This window comes from Emys orbicularis, chromosome 9, assembly GCF_028017835.1.
Source record: "Emys orbicularis isolate rEmyOrb1 chromosome 9, rEmyOrb1.hap1, whole genome shotgun sequence".
In the NCBI taxonomy this organism is placed as follows: domain Eukaryota; kingdom Metazoa; phylum Chordata; order Testudines; family Emydidae; genus Emys; species Emys orbicularis.
In genome coordinates, this window is record NC_088691.1 from 54,895,659 (window position 1) to 54,919,810 (window position 24,152).

At 54.7% G+C, this 24,152-nt stretch overlaps 1 protein-coding gene across 3 annotated transcripts in view; it reads left to right on the plus strand.

Annotated features, from left to right (window-relative positions):
* The window catches only part of DGKG (diacylglycerol kinase gamma), a 114,145-nt gene that overhangs the window by 29,152 nt on the left and 60,841 nt on the right, over positions 1 to 24,152 (plus strand). For 2 of the 3 annotated variants that reach the window (XM_065410350.1, XM_065410351.1), the window contains 12 exons: positions 8,410 to 8,459; positions 9,855 to 9,929; positions 10,898 to 11,017; positions 15,194 to 15,311; positions 16,497 to 16,585; positions 17,367 to 17,483; positions 18,909 to 19,007; positions 20,624 to 20,737; positions 21,565 to 21,638; positions 22,208 to 22,282; positions 22,425 to 22,510; positions 23,414 to 23,503. In XM_065410350.1, coding sequence (XP_065266422.1) covers positions 8,410 to 8,459; positions 9,855 to 9,929; positions 10,898 to 11,017; positions 15,194 to 15,311; positions 16,497 to 16,585; positions 17,367 to 17,483; positions 18,909 to 19,007; positions 20,624 to 20,737; positions 21,565 to 21,638; positions 22,208 to 22,282; positions 22,425 to 22,510; positions 23,414 to 23,503 — 1,107 coding nt within the window. Of the gene's footprint in view, positions 1 to 8,409; positions 8,460 to 9,854; positions 9,930 to 10,897; positions 11,018 to 15,193; positions 15,312 to 16,496; positions 16,586 to 17,366; positions 17,484 to 18,908; positions 19,008 to 20,623; positions 20,738 to 21,532; positions 21,639 to 22,207; positions 22,283 to 22,424; positions 22,511 to 23,413; positions 23,504 to 24,152 lie in introns of all 3 variants that reach the window. The other variant, XM_065410352.1, reaches the window with a different exon arrangement.

The window sequence follows — 24,152 nt, forward strand, 5'->3', positions numbered from 1 at the left end:
CTATTGCGATGAGGCCCTGGTTAGTAAGGTTGTGAGGTGCTAAAAATGTTCACAGCAGACAGAGGAAGAGCTAGGATTAAAACTCCCGGGCTCCCAGCTTGTAACACGGGGTAGTTTCTCCTAGACTAGAGGGTGTATTTATACAGCCTTCTCCCTCAGATGTGTACATGACGTTCTGTCTGCTATGTGGAAAAAAGCATGTCTAGAGCTGATGGGAAAACGAGTTTTCCATCCCACAGAAAATGTTGAGCTTTTGAAAAATAATTGCATTCTGAATCAGGACAAAAAATCAAAATGTCACAATTTGTCATGAAACAAAGTTCTGGTCAACTGAACCGTTTTGTTTTGAGAAATTTGAAACATTCCTTTCAAGTTCGATCATTTGTAATTTGTTTACTTTTTAAATATAAAATGCATTTCAAAACAAAAAGTCATTTTGAAATGAAAAATCAAAACTTTTTATACCAAAAATGTCAACGTGGGAAGTTATGACATTTTCGAAATGGTTTTAATCCAGTTGTTTTCTCTACAAACTCACGGAAATTATTCCGGTTAGTTGAAATAGTGTTTTGTGATGGGAAACTGCTTTGACAAAAAAATTTCAACCTGCCATAAGTACGACCCACATAACGAACACCAGGCAATGCTAGAGAGTGTCATTTTTCCTTGGGCCTCTCTGCCACTTTTCCAAAGCTGCAGATGTTTTGAAAAGTCACAAAGGAAAAAATGAAAAAATAACCCGATAGCAACATTTTTTCTGTCATCTCCAGGGTAAAAAAAGAGGGAGAAAAGGGAAAGCACCAAATTCCAAAATGTGGACAATGTTTTGATTGTAAAACCAAAAGGAAATGGAAATTTCTGATCAAAGTGAACTGAAACAATTGCATTTTGTTTTAAAACATTCCCTCAGAAAAAAATCCAAATGAAAAAATTACATTCAGGATTTTTCTTGGGGAAAAAACATGGGGAAAGCTCGACTGCTCAAATATGCACACGTACATTCCTGCTATGTCTCACTCCTGGTATTTATTGATTTTATCCATTTTGATTTAAAATAATGGAAAAGATCCCTTCCCAAGGCTGTAGGTGCCCTCGCTCATTGTTAATTATACAGGACATACTATGTGAGTTGGCTTTTCACCTTGCACAGCAGAGAAGGGCAGCACATCGACACCCTGTATGGAGAGGATGGGAAGAAATACATTGGATTGGTAAGATTTTCCTGCGTCAGAGTTGATATTTTACAGCAGTGGTTTGCTCATCTCTGGCACCTCACCCACAGATCTTAGAGTGCTCAACCCACCCCTTCAGCCTCACAACTCCCCAGCATGGCGAGGACAGCCATTCTCATGGGGAACCCAAGGGCATGGGCCAGATTGTGGTACCCACCCTGACTCCCACTGAATGAGATCTCCCACCAGGAGTAGTGCCAATGAAATCTAGCCTTTGGCGACTTGTCAAAGGTCACCCAGGGAGCGTGTGGTAGAACAGAGAGTAGGAACCGTGTCTTCTCGCTCCGTTGTGCTTCCCTCCTGTACGCCGATGGGCCAGGAGCTCGGTACAGAATTCCAAGCCCCAAACGTTTCATTTAAACATCTAGTGGAGGTGGTTACGTGACAGCCTCTCACATCTCTTCCCAAACCCCAGCCCTTGCAAGCAAGGAAATGACCAATTAACGCCATCCTCAGCCTTCCACTGCCCATATAATAAACAGCCTCATCCTTATCAGGTGGAAAGAAGTGCCTATTTCACCTAGTTCACAGTGTCCTCTGGCATGACTCAGGCGTGATTCAGAACACTGCAGCTCTGCTGAACACTGGCCTCTCTCGACGCTAGGGACTCGGGCACAGATTTTTAAAGGGATTTAGGCAGGGCTGTGCTTAGCATTCAATGCCTAGTGGATTTAGGAGCCTAAGTCTCATTTTCAAAAGGAGTTTTCGGCAATTAGGGTGTGTCTACACTGCAAAGAAAACCCCGCGGCTGGCCTGTGCCAACCAACTGGGGCTCATGGGGTAGGGCTGCGGGGCTGTTTCATTGCTGTGTAGATTTAAAGGCTCAAGCTGGAGCCCAGGATCTGGGACTCTCCTAACTTGCAGGGTCCTAGAGCCCAGACCCCAGCCCGAGTCTGGAAGTCTACACAGCCAGAGTCCACCTGCGCCTGCCCATAGTGGGGGGATAGAGTGAGAGCAGCCAGCTTCAGCAGTGTTACTGAGCATGCTCAGTACAAGCCAAGGAGCAAATCAGAGGGGAGGTGACATGACCCCAGAGTAGGTGTCCAGTTGCTGGGTAGACATACCTGTAGGAGCCTCAGCCCCATTGACTGTCAGTGGAATTTTGGCTCCTCTATGCCTAAATCCTTTTGGCAAATGAGACAGGCATTGCAATGCTGAGTGCAGCAACGCCTAAATAGCTTTAAAACCTGGCCTTGGGCTGAAAACATCCAGTACTGGCTAATACTGAGTCAGCCTCGTTGGGAACCCTAGGTTAGCAGGGCCACATTTTTAAAACCATCTCAGAGAACCTCGCCCAGAGCAGGCTGAAATGACCCAATGCCGACTACACTGGCGGCCACTGGCGATTTGTCTACACTAGGGCTCCCAGCATGGCTGACGACAGTGGCACAAGCACCAAGGGGAAATTCTGAGAACATGTCCCTAGCATAGACAGGCTCCTTGGGGAGCCAGAGTGCACAGCAGGGGATCCTGGGAGCTAGCGACTGTCTATTTTAAATGGTTCACAGAACACGCACAAGACTTATTTATAGATTCTGTTTGTGAGCGGCAATAAGACAAGAAAGGCCATGCATTGCTGGGCAATAATTACTCATCTCTTCCGCTGTGCTCATTAAAATTGCTTGGCCTTCTGCCCGAGGCTTGCTTTAGTCATTCACTTGTGAATTCACTGCCTGCGTGCCGTTGCTTGTTAGCCGACACAAAGATCAGCGGCAGAAGGAAGATGAGCGAAGAGTAGGTTATTGTGCCGAGGGATGGATGCTGCTACCAGCCTGTGTCTATCTGAGGATCACGCACATCAAACCATTGCAAGGGGAAGAGGTCCTTGTCATATTAGCAGGCAATGCAATTGCACAAGGCCAGTGCTTAATTTGTATTGACAGAGGTGCTGGGGCTCAAGCAATTAAATGCTGGGGCTCAGGCAATTTTTTTACATGCATAACTGATGCAGCAGCAGCAAGCCCAGAGGTACCCGGGCTACGAACTGCCATGCCTAGAGGTAACGGGGCTCAGCCCTGCCAAGCCCTGGCACAAATTAAGCACTGCACGAGGCTGCCCCCTAGACCCAGTCCAACCCTGGAGCACAAGTGTGGCCTGCGTTGTCTTTTATTTTTATGATTTTTCTAAAGGGGTGCTGTGTTATACTTTTAGGGTTTTGGAGGAGGAGATGATGCTTACTGTGGCGCGGGGGGGGTGGGATCTTTTGGTGGGTGGTTTATGAAACCATCTTGAAAGCATCTTAAAATGTGTTTTATTGTGGCAGAATTTCTAGTGGCCCTATATAAACAGGGGACTAGAGGTGTTGGCCGTAAAGTGGGTTTATTGGAGCAATTCCGTCTTTGCCACCTTCATTGCTCTCTGACTGTGTTTGCACATCACTCTAAAGCTGGAAAAAAGACAAAATGTAGCCAAAGACAATGGGAACCCACAGCTAACTAGATACACAATGGCTGCAGCTCTTGAGAGCAGTACTAGCAGCGAGGCGATTTGAAAAAATGAGCAGGGATCGTTTCCCACACGCTGCTCATGATACCCACTGAAATGCCCATTCACACTACATAATGCCTCTCTTCATAATATGACCATCCCTTTCCTATCTTATGGACTCTGATCAGCAGTGAAACAGTTAAGTGTTGCTATTTAAGGTGTCATCATTAGACTCCAGAGTCAACACCTCTTTAAATGCATGGGGCAGTTCAGACATCTCAAAGCGATTGTCTCAGGCTGTCTGCAGATGCAGGCAGATCTCACTGTACTGGTCTAAGTGGGGTTTGTATTTGGAAGGCTGTCTGTAACCAAAAGTGCTGGAGACTTTTTTTTTTTTTTAAATAAAACCTTAAATGCTGGAGCACATGCCACAGCCACTAGGGAAAAGTCCCTGCATGGTGAGAGACTGTGAGGTGGCCCAGTCCAACCCTGGAGCACAAGTGTCAAGCTGTTAAGCCTTAAGCACTGCAGGAGAGTTTATATTCTAAGATTAAAACAAACACTTCCCCAGGTGCCAAGAATTTACTGGCTCCCAGCTGACGAAGTCAGGCGGGAGAAGTTCAATATCACCTTCAAGTCCTCCTTTATCTGAGGCTCAGAAACAATTACATGTTTGTCCTTCAGAACTGCCCCATGCCTGCGGTGTGCTGAGAATGCCTGTCTCCTGTGTTCTTGCTTCTCCTGCCACACCCAGGAGGAAGTGAGGTACTCTCTACCTGTTACCTGGCACTGTCCATCCGTAGAGCTCTAGACGCTTTGCAAAGGAGCTCATTTCCCAGATGGGGAAACTAAGGCACGGAGCGGTGAAGTGACTTGCCTAAGGTCACCCAGCAGGCCGGTGGCTGAGTCAGGATCCAAATTTCCTGCATCCTAACCCAAGGCTCTGTCCACTAGGCTGCACTGTCTGTCTAGCAAATGTCTTGCTCTTCTGGAGTTATGTTGACCCCATGTTGCAGGGGTGGCCAACCTGAGCCTGAGAAGGAGCCAGAATTTACCAATGTACATTGCCAAAGAGCCACAATAATACGTCAGCAGCCCCACATCAGCGTCCCCTCTCCCGCTCCCAGTGCCTCCCGCCCACGGGCAGCCCCACCGATCAGCACCTCCCCCTCCCTCCCCACACCTCCCGATCACCTGTTTCGTGGCATGCAGGAGGCTTGGAGGGAGAGGAGCGAGGGCATAGCAGGCTCAGGGGAGCAGGGCCGCCCAGAGGGGGGGGCAAGTGGGGCAATTTGCCCCAGGCCCCGCAGGGGCCCCGCAAGCCCTGGCCCAGCTGTGGTCCGGGTCTTCGGCGGCATTTCAGCGGCGGGGGGCCCTTCAGTGCTGCCGAAGACGCAGAGCGACTGAAGGGCCCCCCGCCGCCGAAATGCCGCCGAAGACCCGGACTGCCGCCGGGTGAGTACAAGCGCCGCAGCTCCCCCGCTTTGCCCCAGGCCCCCTGAATCCTCTGGGCAGCCCTGCAGGGGAGGGGACAGGAAGGGGTGGAGTGCGAGCAGAGCCTGTGGCAGAATTAGGGGTTGAGCAGTGAGCACCCCCTGGCATATTGGAAAGTTGGCACCTGTAGCTCCAGCCCCAGAGTTGGTGGCTATATGTAAGCGGGGGAATGGTCCCGCTATTGTGGGGAATTTTCCTGACTTCTGCACTACCCCAGTGAGGTGGGCTAGCGAAAGGATCTGAGTGCTCGCTCCCACTTCCTTTACCCAGAGGCCTCCCTGCCCTTGAGGACTCCCCTTCCACTCTCCTGTCTGGCAGAGTCCTTGTAACCCCAACAAGGCTGGGCCCAGGATTCCTGGGGGTGCTCGACCCCCAACCCTGCTGTGGTCACCTAGGACAGGGGCTAGGGTGTCCCCACTCCGGGGTGCTCTCTCTGCACTGGGCACTTCACTGACCCATTGATCAATACATACAATTTAAAGCAAATACAAGTTATTTAATCAACAATTAATTTAAAAAAATAAGGAAAAATGGGAAAGGTTGAAGGAAACACATCACCCCGCTCTGTGGCAGGGAACATTACAAACAGTGTCTCTGGAACGTCAGGGCAGTGCACAGTCTGTTCCTTGTGGGTCCCAGGCCTCCTTCTCAGGCCCTGGCTGGGCTGCAGGGATGCTGCAGGTTGGACGCTTGCTCTGGTGGTGGCCACACACCTCCGGGCTTTGGGTGGTGGGATCTTCTTCCCAGCATCAGCCCCCCGTCGAGTTAAGATCCCCCTCCCGGTCTGGCCTGCAAGGAACCTTGGCTGGGGGTATCTTTCTGCGCTGGGCCCTTTGCCCAGGGTCCCCCCTTGGCTGGCCCCAGTTGCTCACCACACCTGGCTCCAGCTCCAGCCCCAGCTCCACTCTGCCTCAGCACTGCTGCTGCTGCTCTGCCTCCAGCTCCCTGGGCTGCTTCTCTGGCCCCTCTGGCTCTGGGACTGCAACTCTGCTCCCAGTACAGGATCTGCTCTCTCTGGGCTGTGTCTCTGGCCCCACTGGCTGGCACGGCTCTTAGCTCAGCTTGGACCCCTGCGCTCTCCTTAGCTCGGCCCCACTCTGTCTGACCCAGGCAATTCTGGCTCACACCGAGGACGGGATCCTCCTGGCCTCCTGACTCCCTGATTAGCTTGCCTGCCCTGTCATTCAGGCTGACCTGGAGCATTGGCCTCTTCCCATTGTTCCTGGGGACTGTCAGTCTCAGGATCCTGATTTCCCATTGACCCTTCCCCTTTTGGTACTGGGAGCTAGCCAGCCAAAACACCCCCACTGAGTGTTAGTAAAGGGGCAACAGTCCCCTTACATATACAAGGAGCACATATTAACTTCTGAAGAGCCGCATGTGGCTCCAGAGCCACAGGTTGGCCACCCCTGCCGTATTGGTTTGATGGCGTTATTGCAGTAGCACCCAGGGCCGGCTCTGGCTTTTTTGCCGCCCCAGGCAAAAAAGCCTCCGGCCGCCCCCCCCCTGCGGGGGGGGAGGGGGGAGGGCGGCCGGAGCCCCAGGGGGAGGGCGGCGGGGCTCCGCTCTCCCCCCGGCGGCCAGGGGGAGGACACCGGGGGGGGGGAGGGCGGCGAGCCCCGGGGGGGGCTCCGCTCTCCCCCCGGCGGCCAGAGCGCTGGGGGCAGGGCGGCGAGCCCCGGCCGGGGCTCCGCTCTCCCCCCGGCGGCCAGAGCGCCGGGGGCAGGGCGGCGAGAGGGCGGCGAGCCCCAGCTGGGGCTCGGCTCTCCCCGCGGCGGCCAGAGCGCAGGGGGCAGGGCGGCGAGCCCCGGCTGGGGCTCGGCTCTCCCCCCGGCGGCCAGAGCGCAGGTGGCAGGGCGGCAAGAGGGCGGCGAGCCCCGGCTGGGGCTCGGCTCTCCCCCCGGCGGCCAGAGCGCAGGGCGGTGAGAGGGCGGCGAGCCCCGGCTGGGGCTCGGCTCTCCCCCCGGCTGGGGCTCGGCTCTCCCCCCGGCGGCCAGAGCGCAGGGGGCAGGGCGGCGAGAGGGCGGCGAGCCCCGGCTGGGGCTCGGCTCTCCCCCCGGCGGCCAGAGCGCAGGCCGGGCTCGCCGCTCTCCCCCCGGCGGCTGGGGGGAGGGCGGCCAGAGCGCCGGGGGGAGGGCGGCGAGCCCAGCTGTGGCCCCGCTCTCCCCGGCGGCCGGAGCGCCGCGCCGCCCCCCTCCAGGTGCCGCCCCAAGCACAAGCTTGGTGGGCTGGTGCCTGGAGCCGGCCCTGGTAGCACCGCTCCTGACCTGTAGAGCACATGCTCTGAAGGCAAAAGCCGAGGGCGGGGAAAGGGCTGGGATCGACACCCACCTAGCTGCCCAGGCACACAGGCTGACCTCTGGTGTCTGTCTGCCAGCCCCCACTTTGCTAGCTCTGCTCCCTGGCAGTTCTGGCAGCTGCCACTGGATTGTGCGTTCCTTGCTTTTCAGTCCTTGTCTTGAAGTCACTTGCCACTACAGCTGCACGGTCTCACTTCCCCTCGTGGTGGTGTGGGGAGCACCTGGGTCGGGGAGCCTTCCTTTGCGGGGGGCTGAGTTTGAGGCAGACGATGTTCCTACGCCCACCACCACTCCGGGGTTGGGGGCAGAGTGCTGAGGGGGACGAGGGGCGATGGGGACAGTGGACCTGGTTCTCCGCCGCATCACTCTACCTTAATGCCAGTGCTATTCCATGGAGATCCGGCATTGCGCCAGCATGGCGCTGGAGGCTCTCAGCCCGTATACGTATCCGGGGATTGGTGGTGTCCAACTGACTGTGCTTGACTGAGGCTTTGTCTTCACTACCCGCCGATCCGGCGGGTAGCAATCGGTTTATCGGGGATCGACTTACCGCGTCTAGTGAAGACGCGGTAAAATCGATCCCTGATCGCTCTGCCGTCGACTCCGGAAATCCACCTCGGCAGGAGGCGGCAGCGGAGTCGGCGGCAGCGGTCGACTTTCCCGCGTCCTCACCGCTAGGTAAGCCGACCTAAAATACGCAACTTCAGCTACGGTATTCACGTAGCTGAAGTTGCGTATCTTAGGTCGGACCCCCGCTGTAGTGTAGACCTAGCCTGAGGAGAGAGGAACAGCTGGCTATGCCACATTCGCACCTCTGAGAGGGTCTGGGCTGGAGGCTGCAGGTTCAGTGGCTGCATTCCTCCCAGGACCGAGCGCCAACAGACAAAGAGGCAGCCCCAGGAGCTCGCCTCACGCTCCGCTGTCCCTAACATCCCGTGTCTTTGTGTCTCTTGCAGTTATGTTTCGTCTCTACGACACTGATGGCAACGGCGTCCTGGACAGCTCGGTAAGCCCTAGCATGCGGAGCTCTCCTCACTGCATGTAGCTGCACAAGCTGGCTGATACTGGGGGGGTGGCAGCTGGGTATGCAAGGGCAATACAGGGCCCTAGGAGGCCCTTGGAGGGACGCTTGCAAAAACCAGCCCTGTCCTCCCAGCCATTTCTTTATGGAATATGTATTGTCTCCCAGAGAGACCGCTAGTTCATCGGGCCAGCCGACAGAGACCTGTAGTGTTTACGTGCACTGCAGCGGACCGCCTCTGATGCACTGCCATAGGTCTCTGCTGGCCATTTGGCCCGGGGCTGCAGGTGTGTCACCTCCTTCTAGCCAGGCGGCCCCTTCTCGGCAGCCACCGTGCAAAGAAGCTACCCAGATGCAAGTGCAGTCAGTGCCTCTCCCTCAAACAATCACCTGCTTCTCGCTCGGCCATCCTGTTTCTAGGTGGAAGAGAAGGGCGTGATTTCCTCAGGGTCAGTGCCCCACTACAAAGCAAAAGCCACCGTCATAGCCACACCCTCAGTCCGGGCAGAGAGAGACAGACCCTCCCCTGCCTTCAGTTCTGGGCTTTGTGCTCTCTGGTTGTTGCAGGTTCCTGGTGAGGCCCCTACATTAATTTTGGGGGACTCCCTGCTATCTTTCTTCCACCCACCCCCCACACACCCCCGTTTCTCTGTCTTGTCCATTTGGGATGGATTCTGACATGCTTAGTCACCTTGACTGGCACCGGACTCCACGAATAGCCCTGCTGAGATAGAGGCTGCTAGAAACTGGGATTCCCATTGCCTGGGGAACTCCCTGAGGAAAACAAAAAAGTGGGTCTGAAGCCAAATGGAAGATAAAATATCTGCATGTCCTACGGAACGGGAACCCCAACATTTAATGTGGAAAAAGTCTCAGTAACATTTCCTTTGGGTCTTTTCACAATGTTTCTCCAGTTCCCCCAGCTGCCCAGAGCCCCAGCAGCCTGCCAGCAGGGAGCTGGGGAGCCTGAGAGCCAGGCATCTCGGGAGCTGGGTCCCCCAAGGCTTGTGGGCTGTCAAGGAGCTGGGGACCTACCAGCCATCAGGGATATGTGTCTACACTGTGTTTTAACACAGCGCCATGTGGACGTACCCAGGCGGGCTGCTAAGGAGCAGGTGGGCGAGCTGGCAGGAATCCCAGCCGTTGGAATCTCAATTCCAACTAAACACTCTTTTCTGATGGAAAATTTCCCACCCGCTCTTCACTGAAACCAATGGGAGTGGCTGGGGTGTAAGGTTGGGTGAGGGTTTGCTCTCTGTGTGTCTGCGGGCAGCCTCTACCCCAGCAGGGCTCTGATCCACATGCCTTATCTCCCGCCTGCTCATGTCCCAGGGGCAGCGCTGATTGTTTCTTTTGGTTCCTCCTTTTGTCTGAGCTCAGGAGCTAGATCGGATCATCAACCAAATGGTGCACGTGGCAGAATACTTGGAGTGGGACTCGACGGAGCTCAAGCCGGTAAGTGACAGCGGAGCCTCTGACTGCTGGGCAGGGGGCGGTGGTCGGGAAAGACTGAGTGGGGAAGGCTGAGGTGAATTCCACCTGAATGAGCTGCTGGTGCTATGAGCTAGGAAAAACACCCCTGCCCCAAGTGTGACTTCCCAGAGATATCCCTGTGTGGAGGCGCTGGGCTCCCCCACTCCTGGGCTTCTGAACAGGGGCTTTGCTGTCCAGGAGCCTTCTGCTTGCTCCTGGCAATTAGCTGTGGTGGAGATGGTAGAGATGTCAAGGATGGAGACGCGAGGTGAGAAATAGGCAGGACTAGATTAGTACCTAAGGAACAAAGAGCCTGTCTTCATGCATCTGTTCTTAATCATCCGGGGCTGTTCAGAGAAGAGGTGCATGGAGAGACCTGATGGATTAGTTAGGAGGGCGTGCCAGTGTAAGGGGTGGGAGAGAGCATGGAGAGGGCTGCACTATGAGCGGTAGACAGGGCTGGTGGAAATGTTCTGGGCTTTGGGGTTTGTGCTGGCCTCTTGGAATGGCGTAGGCCTCTGCCTCGGGTCATTGATTTGGTACTTAAAATATGGGAATGCACTGGCCATTGTGCAAGGTGTGTGCAGTGAGCGGGATCACTGGCCATCGTGTAAGGTGTGTGCGATGAGCGGGATCACTGGCCATTGTGCAAGGTGCGTGCAGTGAGCGGGATCATTGGCCATTGGGAAACATGCATGCAATGAGCGGGATCACTGGCCATTGGGAAAGGTGCGTGCAATGAAGGGGATCACTGGCCGTTGTGCAAGGTGCGTGCGATGAGTGGGATCACTGGCCGTTGTGCAAGGTGCATGCGATGAGCGGGATCACTGGCTGTTGTGCAAGGTGCGTGCGATGAGCGGGATCACTGGCTATTGTTCAAGGTGCGTGCGATGAGCGGGATCACTACCTTCAGGAATATGGGGACTCCCATGGACTCTTGTTTCCTCTAGATTTTGAAGGAGATGATGGAGGAAATAGACTATGATCATGATGGCACCGTGACGCTGGAAGAGTGGATCCGGGGCGGCATGACCACCATCCCCTTGCTAGTCTTGCTGGGGATGGAGACTGTGAGTATCCAGGGCTGGGCTTAGATGGGACAGGCCCTACAGGGCTGGTCTCCAGAGATGTACAACCCGGGGTTCAGGTGTAACTCAATTGCCAGGCACTTGGCTGGAGGAACTGGGGCATGGCAGAGGGGTAGGGGGGAACACTTCCTTCCTGCAACAACTCTGCCCGGAGAATAGGGTTCTGACCACGCCAGGGTGGAAATGAACACTGGGACAGAGTGGCTATGCTGGCTAGCCAGGGCAAGCTATGCAGGGCTTGCTTCTCCTTCACCCCACTCCAGGTACATTACAGCCCCTGCAGAGCTCCTTTGCGGCCTTCCCAAGGACTCCATTTGGCATGTGCTTTGTGGCAGCATCCCAGGTGTGAGTTCACCTCTAAGATGGCTGCACTGGGCCAGTGTCCCAGCAAGGGCCTGGGAAGATCTCCACTTGCATATCACCCTGGGGCCATTATTCTGCACCTACCCCCTCTGCTCTGCATGTGTGGTGTTCGAACGACCCCCCTTGATACAGACGCCTTCACGCTCAGGTGTTGCACGGGGGCAGCAGGAAAACCACCCTGCTTTCTGATGGGGGCAGGCTGGTCTGATTACTGCCTGCGATTTGTAATGGCAGTGTTGACGGGGGTTAGACAATGAATGGTCACAAAGGAGCTAGGCATAAAGGTCAGATGCTGGGGACAGCTGGTGCAACATTCAGAGGGCAGCTTAGGACCACAGGAGGGCACCAGAGTCTCACAAACTGAACACTTGCGACCATGTCTTCTCACCCTCCTTCCAGCCATGCTGTGGGGAGTGCATGTGCTGCACAGAGCCAGCCCTTTGACAGGAATCAGGCTGCTCGGTGACTAGATAGAAAATGAATGGGGCCTTCCTTAAAGACCAAACTGTCCTTTTGAATGTCTTCAGAGGGACAGGCTGGAATGGCAGGGAGCCACTGCAGGCCAGCTCCTCAGCTGGCATCACTCAGCTCCACGCTGCCTTGCCTCAGCTGCGGAGCTAGCCCGGAAGAGAGGTCTTGAAAATCAGCAAATACAAAATCTTTTTAAAGTCCCAATTCACAGGCAGTACATGGGCATGGGGGGAAACGGCAGCTCAGATACATTTTAAAGGGCCAGAGTTACACCAGGGATGAATATGGCCCGAAACTTTTCCAGACAGTCTCTCTTCACCTACTTGCCAAGGCCTGAGTTCAGGCTCTGAGGCTTCTCTGTGTTCTGTGGTCTAGTCTGATAGCGTCCAGTGCATGGTGGGCCATGCTGCTCCAGCTGCCAGTGGCATCAGCAGCTCTAAGGAGAGACACCTGAGGACAGAGATTTTAGATCTTGAAAGAGAAAAGTGCTTTTGGCTGACTGTTAAAAGGTGTTCCCACCAGGGGCAGCAGAAGCTTCCTAACAGTGGGGGGCCCATCGGCACCCAAAACCATGGCCCCACTGCCTCACACTGCCCCTCCCCGAGGCCCTGCCCCCACACCACCCCTTCCTCCTGAGGCTCTGCCCTAGCATTGCCCCTTCCCCGATACCCTGCCCCATGCCACCTCTCCCCCACCCTCCAAGACCTCTCCCCTTCCTCCCGTTGCTCACCCTTACTGCCATGGCCCCCTCCCCCCCCCCCCTTCCAGCACCCCTGGTTCCCACCTAAGATTTCAGTCTCTCTCTTGTCTCAGCGATTTGGGATCTCAAGCACACCAGGCTTTTTGTTTGGCATGTGGAATAGTTTTTTTTATTATTAATCATTTCAAAAATGTGAAGAGCAGGTCAAATACTTGATGATAGCCCCGTGTCTGCTATGGGACTGATTCACTGTGTGATGAAGTACAAGGGATGGAGTTAAGGTATTTCCTGACTTCCAGAGGTTAATTATTCATTCTGATGAAGTTCTTTATATTTAAAGTGTATATTAGGCCTGAATTCATCCCAGTAAAATTTGCTGTCCGTAGTCATTTGAAATGTGAAACGCATTCACTGCAGCTGTGTTTGTGCCCCTTCTTGCGTTTGACCTCCCCAGATAAGCTAGCTAACAAACTGACTGGCAGGAATGTTGAAGGGAACGGGGAATTTTAAGACTATTGGAAAGTGCTTGTGCCTTAAACCTGAGCCGAAGAGCTGTGCTCATCCAATCAGGGAACACAAACGTATCGTGTGTAATCTCTCTAGAGTCAGCACAGCTTGAAGGTTGAACAAACTGGGCACAGGCTGAGCAGGAATGATTTGCTTTAATTGTTCAGCAAATGACGTTGCATAGCAAATACATTGGAATCAATTGTAAGGTACTTGTGGGCAGCTGGTAAACAGAAAGAGGCAAAATGAGTGAAATGAATTATTTGTTAAACTCAAGTGTGTGTGAGATTGAGAGAGAGACTATCTATCTGGGAAATTCCTCTCTAGATCGCTGGATGACTGGAGCCCCACTGTTTATACGGAAGCGAGCTAGGATTCTTCAGTACAGAAATGATGGCCTTTACAGTCCCAGAAAATAAGAGATGGCAGCCAGCATCATGGGGCTGTTGGTTCAGAGTGTTCTTATCCGCCTAATATTGGAAGAAGATTGAATAGTGCCGGATGGTTTTGTATTTGTTTATAGCGTGGTCTTCCCACAAGCTATCTTTAATAAGGAACGTGTCCATGTATGTAGGTACCAAGCTGCCGTATTTCCACCTGTTCAGGAGGATCTAGTAAACCAGAAAGCTAGATGTGAAGCATATTCTATGTAATGGTTTAACCTGTACATCTCTTTGCCTGGCACACTATGGGTATGTCTACACGGGAGGTGTGATTTCCAGCTCATAGAGCTAGCATGCTAAAAATAGAAGTGTAGCCGCAGCAACATGAGCAGCTGGATGGGTTAGTCACCCCAAGTATGATCCTGTCTGAAACCCGAGGCACAGACTTGGGTGGGTGTCCCATCCCACCCTTTACGTTGCTGCAGTGATATTTCTATTTTTAGCACGCTAGCTTGGTCAGAGCCAGAGCGGGTATGTCTACTCGAGCTGGAAATGATACCTCCAGCTCCAGTGTAGACATACCCGAAGGGACAACCTTATCTTCAGGGATTTCCGAGTTCCCCAGCAAACAGGCAATTCCACTACCTCTGCTGGAAGGCTGTTCCAGAGTTAACTACATTATAATTAGAAAGTTTTTCCTAATCGCTAAACTAAATCTCCCTTGCTGTGGATTAATCTCATTGCTTCTTGTCCTCCCTTCAGAGAAAATGGAGAACAGTTGATCACCATCTTCTTTATAATGGCCCTTAGCATATTTGAAGATTGTTATCAGGTCCCCCCTCTGTCTTCTCTTCTCAAGACTAAACGTGCCCAGTTTTTTTGCCTTTCCTCATCAGTCAGGTTTTCTAAACCTTTTATCATTTTTGTTGCTCTCCTCTTGACTCTCTCCAGTTTGTCCTCATCTTTCCTAGTGTGAGACACCCAGAATTGGACACAGCTGAGCCCTCCCCAGTGCCGAGTAGAGTGGGACAATTACCTCCCGTGGCTTCCATACGACACTGCTGTTAATACAACCCAGAATGATATTCACTTTTCTTGCAACTGCATCCCATTGTTGACTCATATTCAGTTTGTGATCCACTATTACCCCCAGTCCTCTTCAGCAGTACTATCACGTACCCAGTTATTCCCCAGTTTGCAGTTGTGCATTTGATATTTCCTTCCTAAGTGAAGTACTTTGCACTCGTCTTTATTGAATTTCATCTTGGTGAATTCACACCAATTCTCAAATTTGGCAAGGTCATTTTGAATTCTAGTCCTGTCCCCCAAAATGCTGGCAGCTCCTCCCAGCTCCGCAAATTGTATAAACATACTCTCCGCTCCATTATCCGAGTCATTAATGAAAATATGGTCTAGTACCGGATACAGGACTGACCCCTGTGGGACCCTGCTAGAGACACCCTCCCAGTTTGCTAATGGGAAGAAGTCAGGGGAGGGGGACTTTGTTTGTCAGTGTTTGACTCTAGGGAACTTTTACGAGCAATGGAGAGAAATGGGTAACGCTACCCAAATGACTCGCTATTGTCCTTAAACACACAGTGGAAAAGCACAAGCAGATCAGCCGCCTTCTCCAGAATGGACCTTGAACAGTCCCTGGTGTCAGCGAATTGCTGCCCCATCTACCCCGGACCCCCATTGTGCCTCTCCCTAACTCCCGCTGTGCTTTGCCTGCAGAATGTGAAGGACGACGGGCAGCATGCCTGGAGACTGAAGCACTTCAAGAAACCTGCCTACTGCAACTTCTGTCGCACCATGCTGTTGGGGGTCCGGAAACAGGGCTTGTGCTGCTCCTGTGAGTCCCGCTCTCCTAGCCCTCTGTGCCCCATGTATGGCCTGTCGCACTGCAGCACACTGACCAGCGTTCAACCCCTGCCCTTGATTTGAGCACAGCCCTTGTCCATTTCTTTCAGGATGCTTTGGGTGCCACAAGCATCCGAGGAAAGCAAGCCTATTGCAGGAGTGGGAGGGTGAGGTTCTGTGGCCTGCGATGTGCAGGAGGCCAGACTAAATCACTATAGTCCCTTTTGGTCTTAAAGCCTATGAGTCTATAACCCTGGCCTCAGATAACGGGGCTGCGGATAGAACCCCAGCCCTGGATAACAGGGCTCTGGCCCTTTCTTGCTTTCCTATCCTTAACAACAAAAGCTTCATTTGGGTAACTTGACATGTTTGACTGCAGTCTCCAAAGGCTGGGAAATTCAGAGATTAGTCTGAACCTCGATCCCTAACTCACCCGGCTTTGCCCAAGGAATGTAAAACCTTTCCCTAGTCCAGGTCCTTCTCCCCTGCCTGGAGTGTCCTGGCCCAACCGGGGAGAGCTGAGAATGGAGTGTCAACATTAACACTCAGCCAGGCAAACAACCCCTCCTTCCCAGTAAGGCACCCCTCTTCCCAAGGTCCAGGGCCTAGATAACCGCTACACTGGGGTCCTGTTCTCCTCGCAGCTGCTGAGTTCCGCTGGGTCCTCCAAAGTGCTCATGGTCAGGCTCAATACCCCAGCTCCCTAGACAGTTATATGGTGTCCATCGCTCATCTCTGCCAGCAGGGGGCGCTGCTCTCCCCTCCCTGCAGCATCTTCCTCCAGGCTTCCTGCTCTCCTGTTAATTCGATGGTAGAGGCTTGAGCCTTCAACTGCAGAGCAGTACCTGGGAGGCAGTGAGTGCCTAGCTCCCCCTGGAGGTCAGTGGAGTTTGAAGGTGCTCAGTCTTTCCCAGCATGTGTTGCTGGAAACCTGCAGGCTCTGGCCCATTCTGTTTCATAAGCTAGCAGGCAGCCCACCCCTTCACATGGCAGCGAGGTGGTGGGTAGCTCCCACTACTTTCCTCCCTGCTCTGACTCTGGCTCTGGCCAACGCAGCGCATCACCTGGATGCATGGGAGCTCTGGCTCTTGTCTGTATCCTGGGGTGGCTCTGAAGTGTATGCAGCGTGCATGTACCGAGGGGTCACAGCTGACTTCTTTTCCCCTTTCTGCTGCAGTTTGTAAATATACCGTCCATGAACGGTGTGTGTCCAAAGAGATTGCCTCGTGCATCAGCACATACGTGAAATCCAAGAGGAACACCAATGTGAGTAGCATGTGTGTGCACGACTGCTGACTGGTTTCCCTTCCAGCTCTGCTAACGCCCATGCAGGATGTGCTGTTATTGGAGACAGCCATGGGATTTCCCTGTGAGAGTGGCTGGCAGCTCAACTGTGTACCTGCGCTCAGCAGGGGAGATGAGTGAAGCTTTAGAAGCCCCGCTCTACCTTAGCTGGGGGGTTAGCAGACTATTGGCCGATGGACTCACCTGAGATCCAGCTGGGAGTGGACCAAAGCTCCACCAGAATGGATACTGGGGACAATGAGGATGGGGTCAGTTCCCCCCCCCCACATAACCACCCCTTCCCATTAACCTGCAGATCACTTAGGTTCCCATGGTTTGCTCTACGTGCCAGGCTCCCCAAAGCTATAATAGCGCTGGCTCTCCCAAGGAGGGGGAGCAGCAGAGGATGGGGCTGGCAGCCTTCCCCGTGGCTGGCTGGCCATACAGGGACAGCCTACATCCAGTTACCCCCGCAGAACAGGGCAAAGAGAGATGTCAGAGAACTTCGCAGAGCAGCTCTTTTTAACAGGACAGCGCCAGCTGGTGCTTGGGCCTCTTTGCCATTGTCTGGTGTGCAAAGCAGGCCAGTGTCCAAGGGAACAGAGCAGTGGCAGTCCAGACCCCTGTTTATCCAGGGTCTCCTGAGAGACCTTTGACTCAACAGATTCCCTGTGTGCCCAATTCCCATTGCCCGTTAGCCTCTGGGTTTCAATGCTGGCCCAGATGGCGCCGTCTCTCTTTCATTTCTCGCCTGTTCTTTCAGGTCATGCAGCACACCTGGATCGAGGGGAACTCCCCAGTCAAGTGTGACCGGTGCCACAAAAGCATCAAGTGCTACCAGGGTATTACCGGGCTACACTGTGCATGGTGTCAAATCACAGTGAGTATGTGGAGGGGACGCTGTGCAGGGAAGTCAGGGAGACTGAATGGCCCCGGGGGGGTAGGATACACAAGACCATTTGCTCCTAGGTTACCAGCCCATGTCAGGAGTGTTCAAAAGCCCATTACCGCCTGGCAAGTAGAAGGAGAGCTGCTGGCCTGTGTGAAATGAGCTGGTGCCCACCCCGTTCCTTGTGAGCCCTCCTATGAATTGCTGTCACCGTGAGTGCTGAGGGTCTCCACTGAGAAGCCAGCGGCTGGCTCGGTGTGAAAAATGAATGACCTACCTGTGACCCCACTATATCTGGGTCCAGGTCTGCCAGCAGGGGCTGCAGGGGAAGCTTGTGTCTTTTCAGGCTGTGACTGAGCAACTGCCATCAGCACTGGGCTCACTCTGCGGCCAAAACAGGTGGCCCAATGTACAGGCTCTGCGAGGGGGAGGAGAATGGTGCCAGCTCTCCAGGAGAACTGGGTTCCCCAAGCTCTTCTACTGCCCTGGCGGCACTCACACAGGGTCTGACAAGTCCCATGGCCCGTTGTGCCAGCATGACAAATACAGGCAATGGCCTCTGCCAGTGGGAGGGAAAGGCTGTGGCAGGCCTGGAGAAGCCTCAGTTGGTTTCCCAGCCCACTTTGACTGTCTCTTCCTTCGGGTTAGAGATGAGATCTGAGAGGCGGCCCGGGGAGGGACAGTCACCCTGGCACTCCCTAGCACAGGGCTGAGGATTTGACAGCTCAGGCATTGTGCTGCAGGAACCCACAACACGTCACTTTCCCCGCCACAGTGGCACTTAGGGGTGGAGCAGGTCACGACCCTTCCATCGGCACGATGCCCCTTGCGGCAAAATCCATGTTCCATGGCAGAAATCCGAATGAGGCCAGGAAGGCTCTTGTTAGTTTCATGCTCCGCCTGTGGGGAAACTGACCCGAGCCAAGGAGGGCAGCTGGCAAGCGGAAAAACTCTGTCTCGGTTCTCCTGCAATGGCACGTTCCGGAGATCCCTTCCCCCAAAAATGGCACCGGACAAAATATTGTTCAAAACTGTGACGTGTAGTAGAGCAGCCCTGAGCCCTCTTCCCTTGAGATCCCGGTGAAGGGGGGGACGCGACAAGGGCAACGGGAAGAGGGTGGAAACAAGCAGGGACAGAATGAGTCGAGGGGATTCCAGGAAGCAGGGAAGTGGGGAGAGCTAATGCAGAGAGCGATTGTCATGGGGGTAGAAAACCCCTCAGCTGAACTCTGCTCCCCCTGCTTCAGCCCATATTACAGTGCCAGGGCTCTCTGGTCTGTAGTACTTGGGGCTTCCATGCATAATGCTGTCAGCTCAAAGGGTTGGAGAGCCAGAGCCAGGAGGCCAGCTGCCCAGAGGGGAGGGGCGAGGAGGGGAGGCGGTCACGCTCTCACGTGCCTTCCTCTCTCTTCCCAGCTTCACAATAAATGTGCCTCCCAGGTGAAGCCAGAGTGTGACGGGGGACAGCTCAAGGACCACATCTTGCTGCCTTCTGACATCTGCCCAGTGGTTCTGGTATGTCTGTCTCTTCCGGCCCTTACGGCAATGAGGCGCACGGGCATGCACATGCCCTCTTCAATGTCCCCCCCAGAAACCTGTGGGAACTCAAAGCCACGTCTGCTTGAGTGCATGGCTCCACCCTGCAAGCCCCGCGGAGCAAGGCAATCCCAAGGCAAGGCAGCAGTCAGCCCAGCCCGATACCAGTAGACCTGCATCAGCCCAGTAGCATCGCAGCCCTGCAGCATGCTCACTTCTCTAGCAACAGACACGATGCCGCCCGCAGGGCACCCCTCAAGGAACCGCAAGGCACAACCTTAACTCTGACCACCCCTTGCTTCTTTAATTTGCAAGGTTGTGACTGCAAATATCATGAAAATGCTATCCTGCCATGCGCCGGATGGGTAAAGAGTGCACATCTCCTCACACCCACAACATCCCTGGCCTTACTGAACACAAAGAAACCTCTTCTGTCCAATTACACTGTGGCTTTCAAAGGATCGGCTCAGCTTTGCAGTGCACACCGTCCAGCAAAACCACACACACATAGATGGCGGGTGAAGCTTCCCCTCAGGGAGGCTAGCTCCCCATCCCCCACCTCTTCCTTCCACAACACTGTCCACACTGCACCCCAAGTCCCATCCCTGCTCTACCCCAGGCCCCGCCCCCTCCCCTGCTCAGCCCCGTTTGCTGCGTGTGTCTCTCTTCTCCTTCCCTCCTCCTCCCTGTTCAGCCCCCCCCCACCACCGCTGCTCAAAGTGTGCATCCCTCCTCTCTCCCTCCCCCCCCACTCAGGAGGGACGTGGCGGCGGGGGGACCAAGCGGGGAGGAGAGGAGGAACCAGCGAGCGGCGGCGGGGACCTCTGGGGTGGGGGGTGGAGTGCTGGAGAGGAGCAGCCAGGCAGTGGCTGGCGGAGAACACTGAGCTTTTATATGGACCATGTAGGTTCCGGGGTGACTGAGGAGGCGGTATCTGCCACTCAGCTTCCAGGTTCATCGATAATCTCCCTGGGGAGTCCAAGGGACCCGGGAAGCTGAGTAGCAGATACCGCCTCCTCAGCCGCATGGGAACCTGCATGGCACATAATAAATAAGCATAAACTTCCAGCAGAAGCCCACTCCCAGGAGGGAGGGGAAGGGGCAGGGCCACCACGGCCCAGGCGCTTGGCCTATTATAACCATGTACACACAAATGTCTTCCCCCACCATATAGCAGGCTGTAACTGGGACTATGGAAGAAACCAGCAGATCACAGCTCAGGCTGTGCCATGCAGAGGCATCTCCCGTCCTTCGGTGCGTGCTCTCTGGGGATGGCACTATTGGAGTGAGGCTCAGTGGATGCTGGGGGGCAATGCTTGCAGGCTGCGGTTGTGCGGGGTGTGGCTGTTGCCTTGGCGTGTGATTTCCAGATCTTTGAGTGACTGTGACTCGGCTCTCAGTCAGGGTGTTCGGGCCTGTGCCTACGCTATGGCCACTATCATGGAAACTGCAGGGCCGTCAGCCCCTCCTGCCCCCATGGGGACTTGTTTCTGCCAGACCGATCCTGGAAGCTGGAGTCTGACAAACAAATGCCCCTTCTTAGCCCCGCTCTTCGTTCGTGTGTTAGATTCCGTGCATCTTTTTCCTTCTAAAAGGACAGGCAGTCCCACCCCAGGAAATCAGACAGCGATTCCCCTGCCAGCACCTGTCCAGACGACACCGCCCAGACCAAATTCAATACCACCACACTGGACGGGCACGGCCTGCAGGTAGGTGGCTCTGAGCTGCCTCGGTCTCCAGGAGGCTCAGATGCTGGCCTGGGAGTGAGAAACCCCGGGGCAGGGTGCTGAAGTCTCAGGCCCAGGCCAGCAGGGGATGAGGGTCTGACAGGGAGCTAGACTATTCATGCACTCTGATGGCTGGCTGGGGTCACGTTCCCCCTGCTGGCCAGCTCTGCTTGTGTCTACTGACTTCCGGGTATTGGAATGAACTCTGGGACAGTCTGTCCTGGCGTGTCAATGACCCTACGATCCTTTCCCCACAATGGCCTTTATTTCTCCCTTGTGTAGCCTGTTGTTTCTGAGGCGCAGCTTCAGAAACGCCAGTGAACGATCAGTTTATGGTGCTAGTATCATCTCACTGTTTCCCTGTGCTCCCCGTCCGTCTCTTGCATCCATCTGTAATATAGACTGCAGGCAGGGACCGTCTCTTTGTTCTGTGTTTGGACAGCACCTGGTGCAATGGGCCTGGGGCCTGTATCATGACGCACATCGTTAATGATGAAAATATCGGCAGGCAGAGCTGAGCAGCCACATGGCTCTGCCCTGTCGTGTCCCCCATTATCCGCTGGGCAGTTCCCCACTGGGTGTGGAGCCATGGTGTGGAGCCTGCGCTCAGTGTCCCTCGCTGGTGCCTTCCTCCGTGCGGAGTTCTCTCCTCCCTTACTGAGAGCATGGACCATCCCGTCTTGCAGCAGGGCCTCGTGACTCGAGCTCATCCGAGGCTCCACTCATTCCTCCTCCCCCCCCCCCCCCATGGATGGGTGGTTTTCATACATGTCTCACGGGCGGGCCGTGTTCTGCTCTTTGCATTTCAGATCACCCCCAGGCCCGGGACCCACCCTCTGCTGGTCTTCGTGAATCCCAAGAGTGGAGGGAGACAAGGAGAAAGGTACGTTCTCTGCTCCCCGGAGGCACTGGCTGAGCATTTGCTCCCTCCCCAGTCAGGCCTGTGGATCTGGAGAGCTTGGGGGCAGGTAGCGATGAGGGAAGCTGCTTGGGACAGAGGCAATCTGCACAGGTGCCCCTGGGGCAGACTGGGGGCCCTGTTACTAACCATGCCAGTCCTTCCGCTATATGGATGAGTTGGAGCTAGTCCGGGCTGTCCTTCACCTGCCAGCCACGGGATGTTTGGGTGAAAGTCGCTGTACAGTGGGGAGTGCTCGGGGTGCCCGGCTTCCTGGGGCACTGAGCTATTGCTGCTGACTTTTCTTCCTCTCTGTGTGTTGCTAGGAGCCCCACATAATGAGCAAAGATGGAGAGTAAGCAACAGCAGCCCCTCCTGGTGCCAGGCTCTGGCCGGGGTTTCTGCAATGGGATCTGCCCCGTGCCAGCCTTGCCCTGTGGGTGGATTCCCTGTCCGCATCCTCTAGGCCAGACGGCCCATTTGCATGGCTCTCCTTTGTTTCCAGGGATAGTTTCCTTCTGTTTCCGTCTCTCACTCGCCCTCTATTTCCACAGAGTCCTTCGGAAATTCCACTATCTGCTCAACCCCAGACAAGTGTACAACCTGGACCGAGGGGGACCGACTCCTGGGTATGGAGATGATAGACAGCCCACGTCCCCACACCCCATCCTTGCCTCTCCCTGCCTCTGTCATCCTCTCCCACCCCCCTGCCAGCAATAAGCCATCCCCTGTGATCACCTGACTCTCCCTCCTTGTGCTTCCACTTTCCAGGTTGAATTTTTTCCGTGACACCCCAGACTTTCGTGTCCTGGCATGCGGCGGGGATGGGACTGTTGGCTGGATCCTGGACTGCATAGGTAACTCGGGATCACAGGTGCACTGTGTATGTGCCCAAGAGACCTGAGCTAAGGAGCTCTGTAAGCTGCTGCACCATGGAGCAGCCGCGCTTGTAACCTGGATAAGACGCTGTGATGGAGCTCGCTGGTCTGACTCCCTGTGGTGGGAGCAGACCTGCACGTTCCCAGAAAATAGGCTAAGGGGCAGCAGGTCCCCATTCTGCCCTAGCTCTCTTCTCTCCTGCCTGACTTGGTGCTGGTTTCCTGCTGCCTCCAAGCCTTCCCCAGTGCTGGGAAAGTGCCTGCCTCCTGCTGTCTGGTTTATCTTCCACTGCAGCCCGGCTCACTGCCAACCCTCTGGCTTTGTTTGTCCCTGTCATGTTCTGCAGCCTCCCCTCTGCTCCTGTCTGCTCCCTTGGCTCTTCGGGTCGAACCCCTCTCCACACTCTGCCCCGTGGCCCGCCCGCCACACCGGGGCACATGGCTTCTCCCTGATGTGCGGAGCTCGCTTCTGAAGACACCCCTCTGAGCTGCTATTGCTGCCCCGTGTTAGGAGGCGCCTACCAATGGCATCTTCTGGCAGCTCCTGGCAAGCAGGCTGAGCTATCGGACACTGGCTCCTGCCTGCGAGCTGCCCTCTTGTGGATGGAATTGCCAGGGGTAGAGGACACCTGCTTGCTACCCGGGTATGCTCATGCTTCCACATGCATTTGCCCCATTCCCACGCTGGCACAGGCTCTCCCTGGAATCTGCAGTGCTACAAAGAAGCAGAATCACTCTGTTTTTTCCCAGAAAGGATGAGTCTGGTTTTCAGCTCTTTGCACTTTCCCAGGAGCCCCTGCATTGTGGATAATAGGACAGAGACTTAGCCGAGAGGCCGCTGGCTTGTGTCTGTGCTAACAGCCTTCTCTCTTTGCATTGCAGACAAGGCGAACTTGCTGAAGCACCCCCCTGTGGCTGTCCTGCCACTGGGAACGGGCAATGACCTGGCCAGGTGTCTGCGCTGGGGAGGAGGTGAGGCTTCTTGACTTGGCCAGCTGGCCCACTCTGCCCCGAGCACCACAGAACACACTTCCAAGCTGCCTTTGTAGGCACATGCTGTAAATCCGGGGGGCAAACTGTCCCTTCTTGGGATGTGTGGACACATGGCGCAAACTCACCGCCATGCTTGCCGTCCAGGTGCACGAGGACTTGCTGTTAATGCTAGTGAACATAGCAAATTCAGATGCATCAGGCTGAAAATGTACCCTGGTGAGTCACCCCTCTGCTTTCCTAGACACACAGCTGATCTGCTGGAGCGGCCCAGGCAAAAGATTCAAATTCTTACGGGGTGTGAGGGGCTTCTTCTCCATCTACCCTTGGGGGAGGGTGTGGCCTAGTGGATAGAGCACTGGACTGGAACCCTTGGGTTCTATTCCTGGCTTTGCTGCAGGGTGACCTTATGCAGGCCACTTAATGCTCTGTGCCTCAGTTTCTCCATCTGCACTGCCCTCCTTTGTAAAGCGCTTTGAGATCTCCCTCATAGAAGAGCTAGGAATTGTCATTTCGCAGTACGTCACCTCTCTAACTGGGATGGGGGAGCTCCTTGGGACCTTATCTTATTCTCCTCTCATGCGTACCACGTACACCAGAGCTGCTATTTCTATAAATAGGGAATAATAAC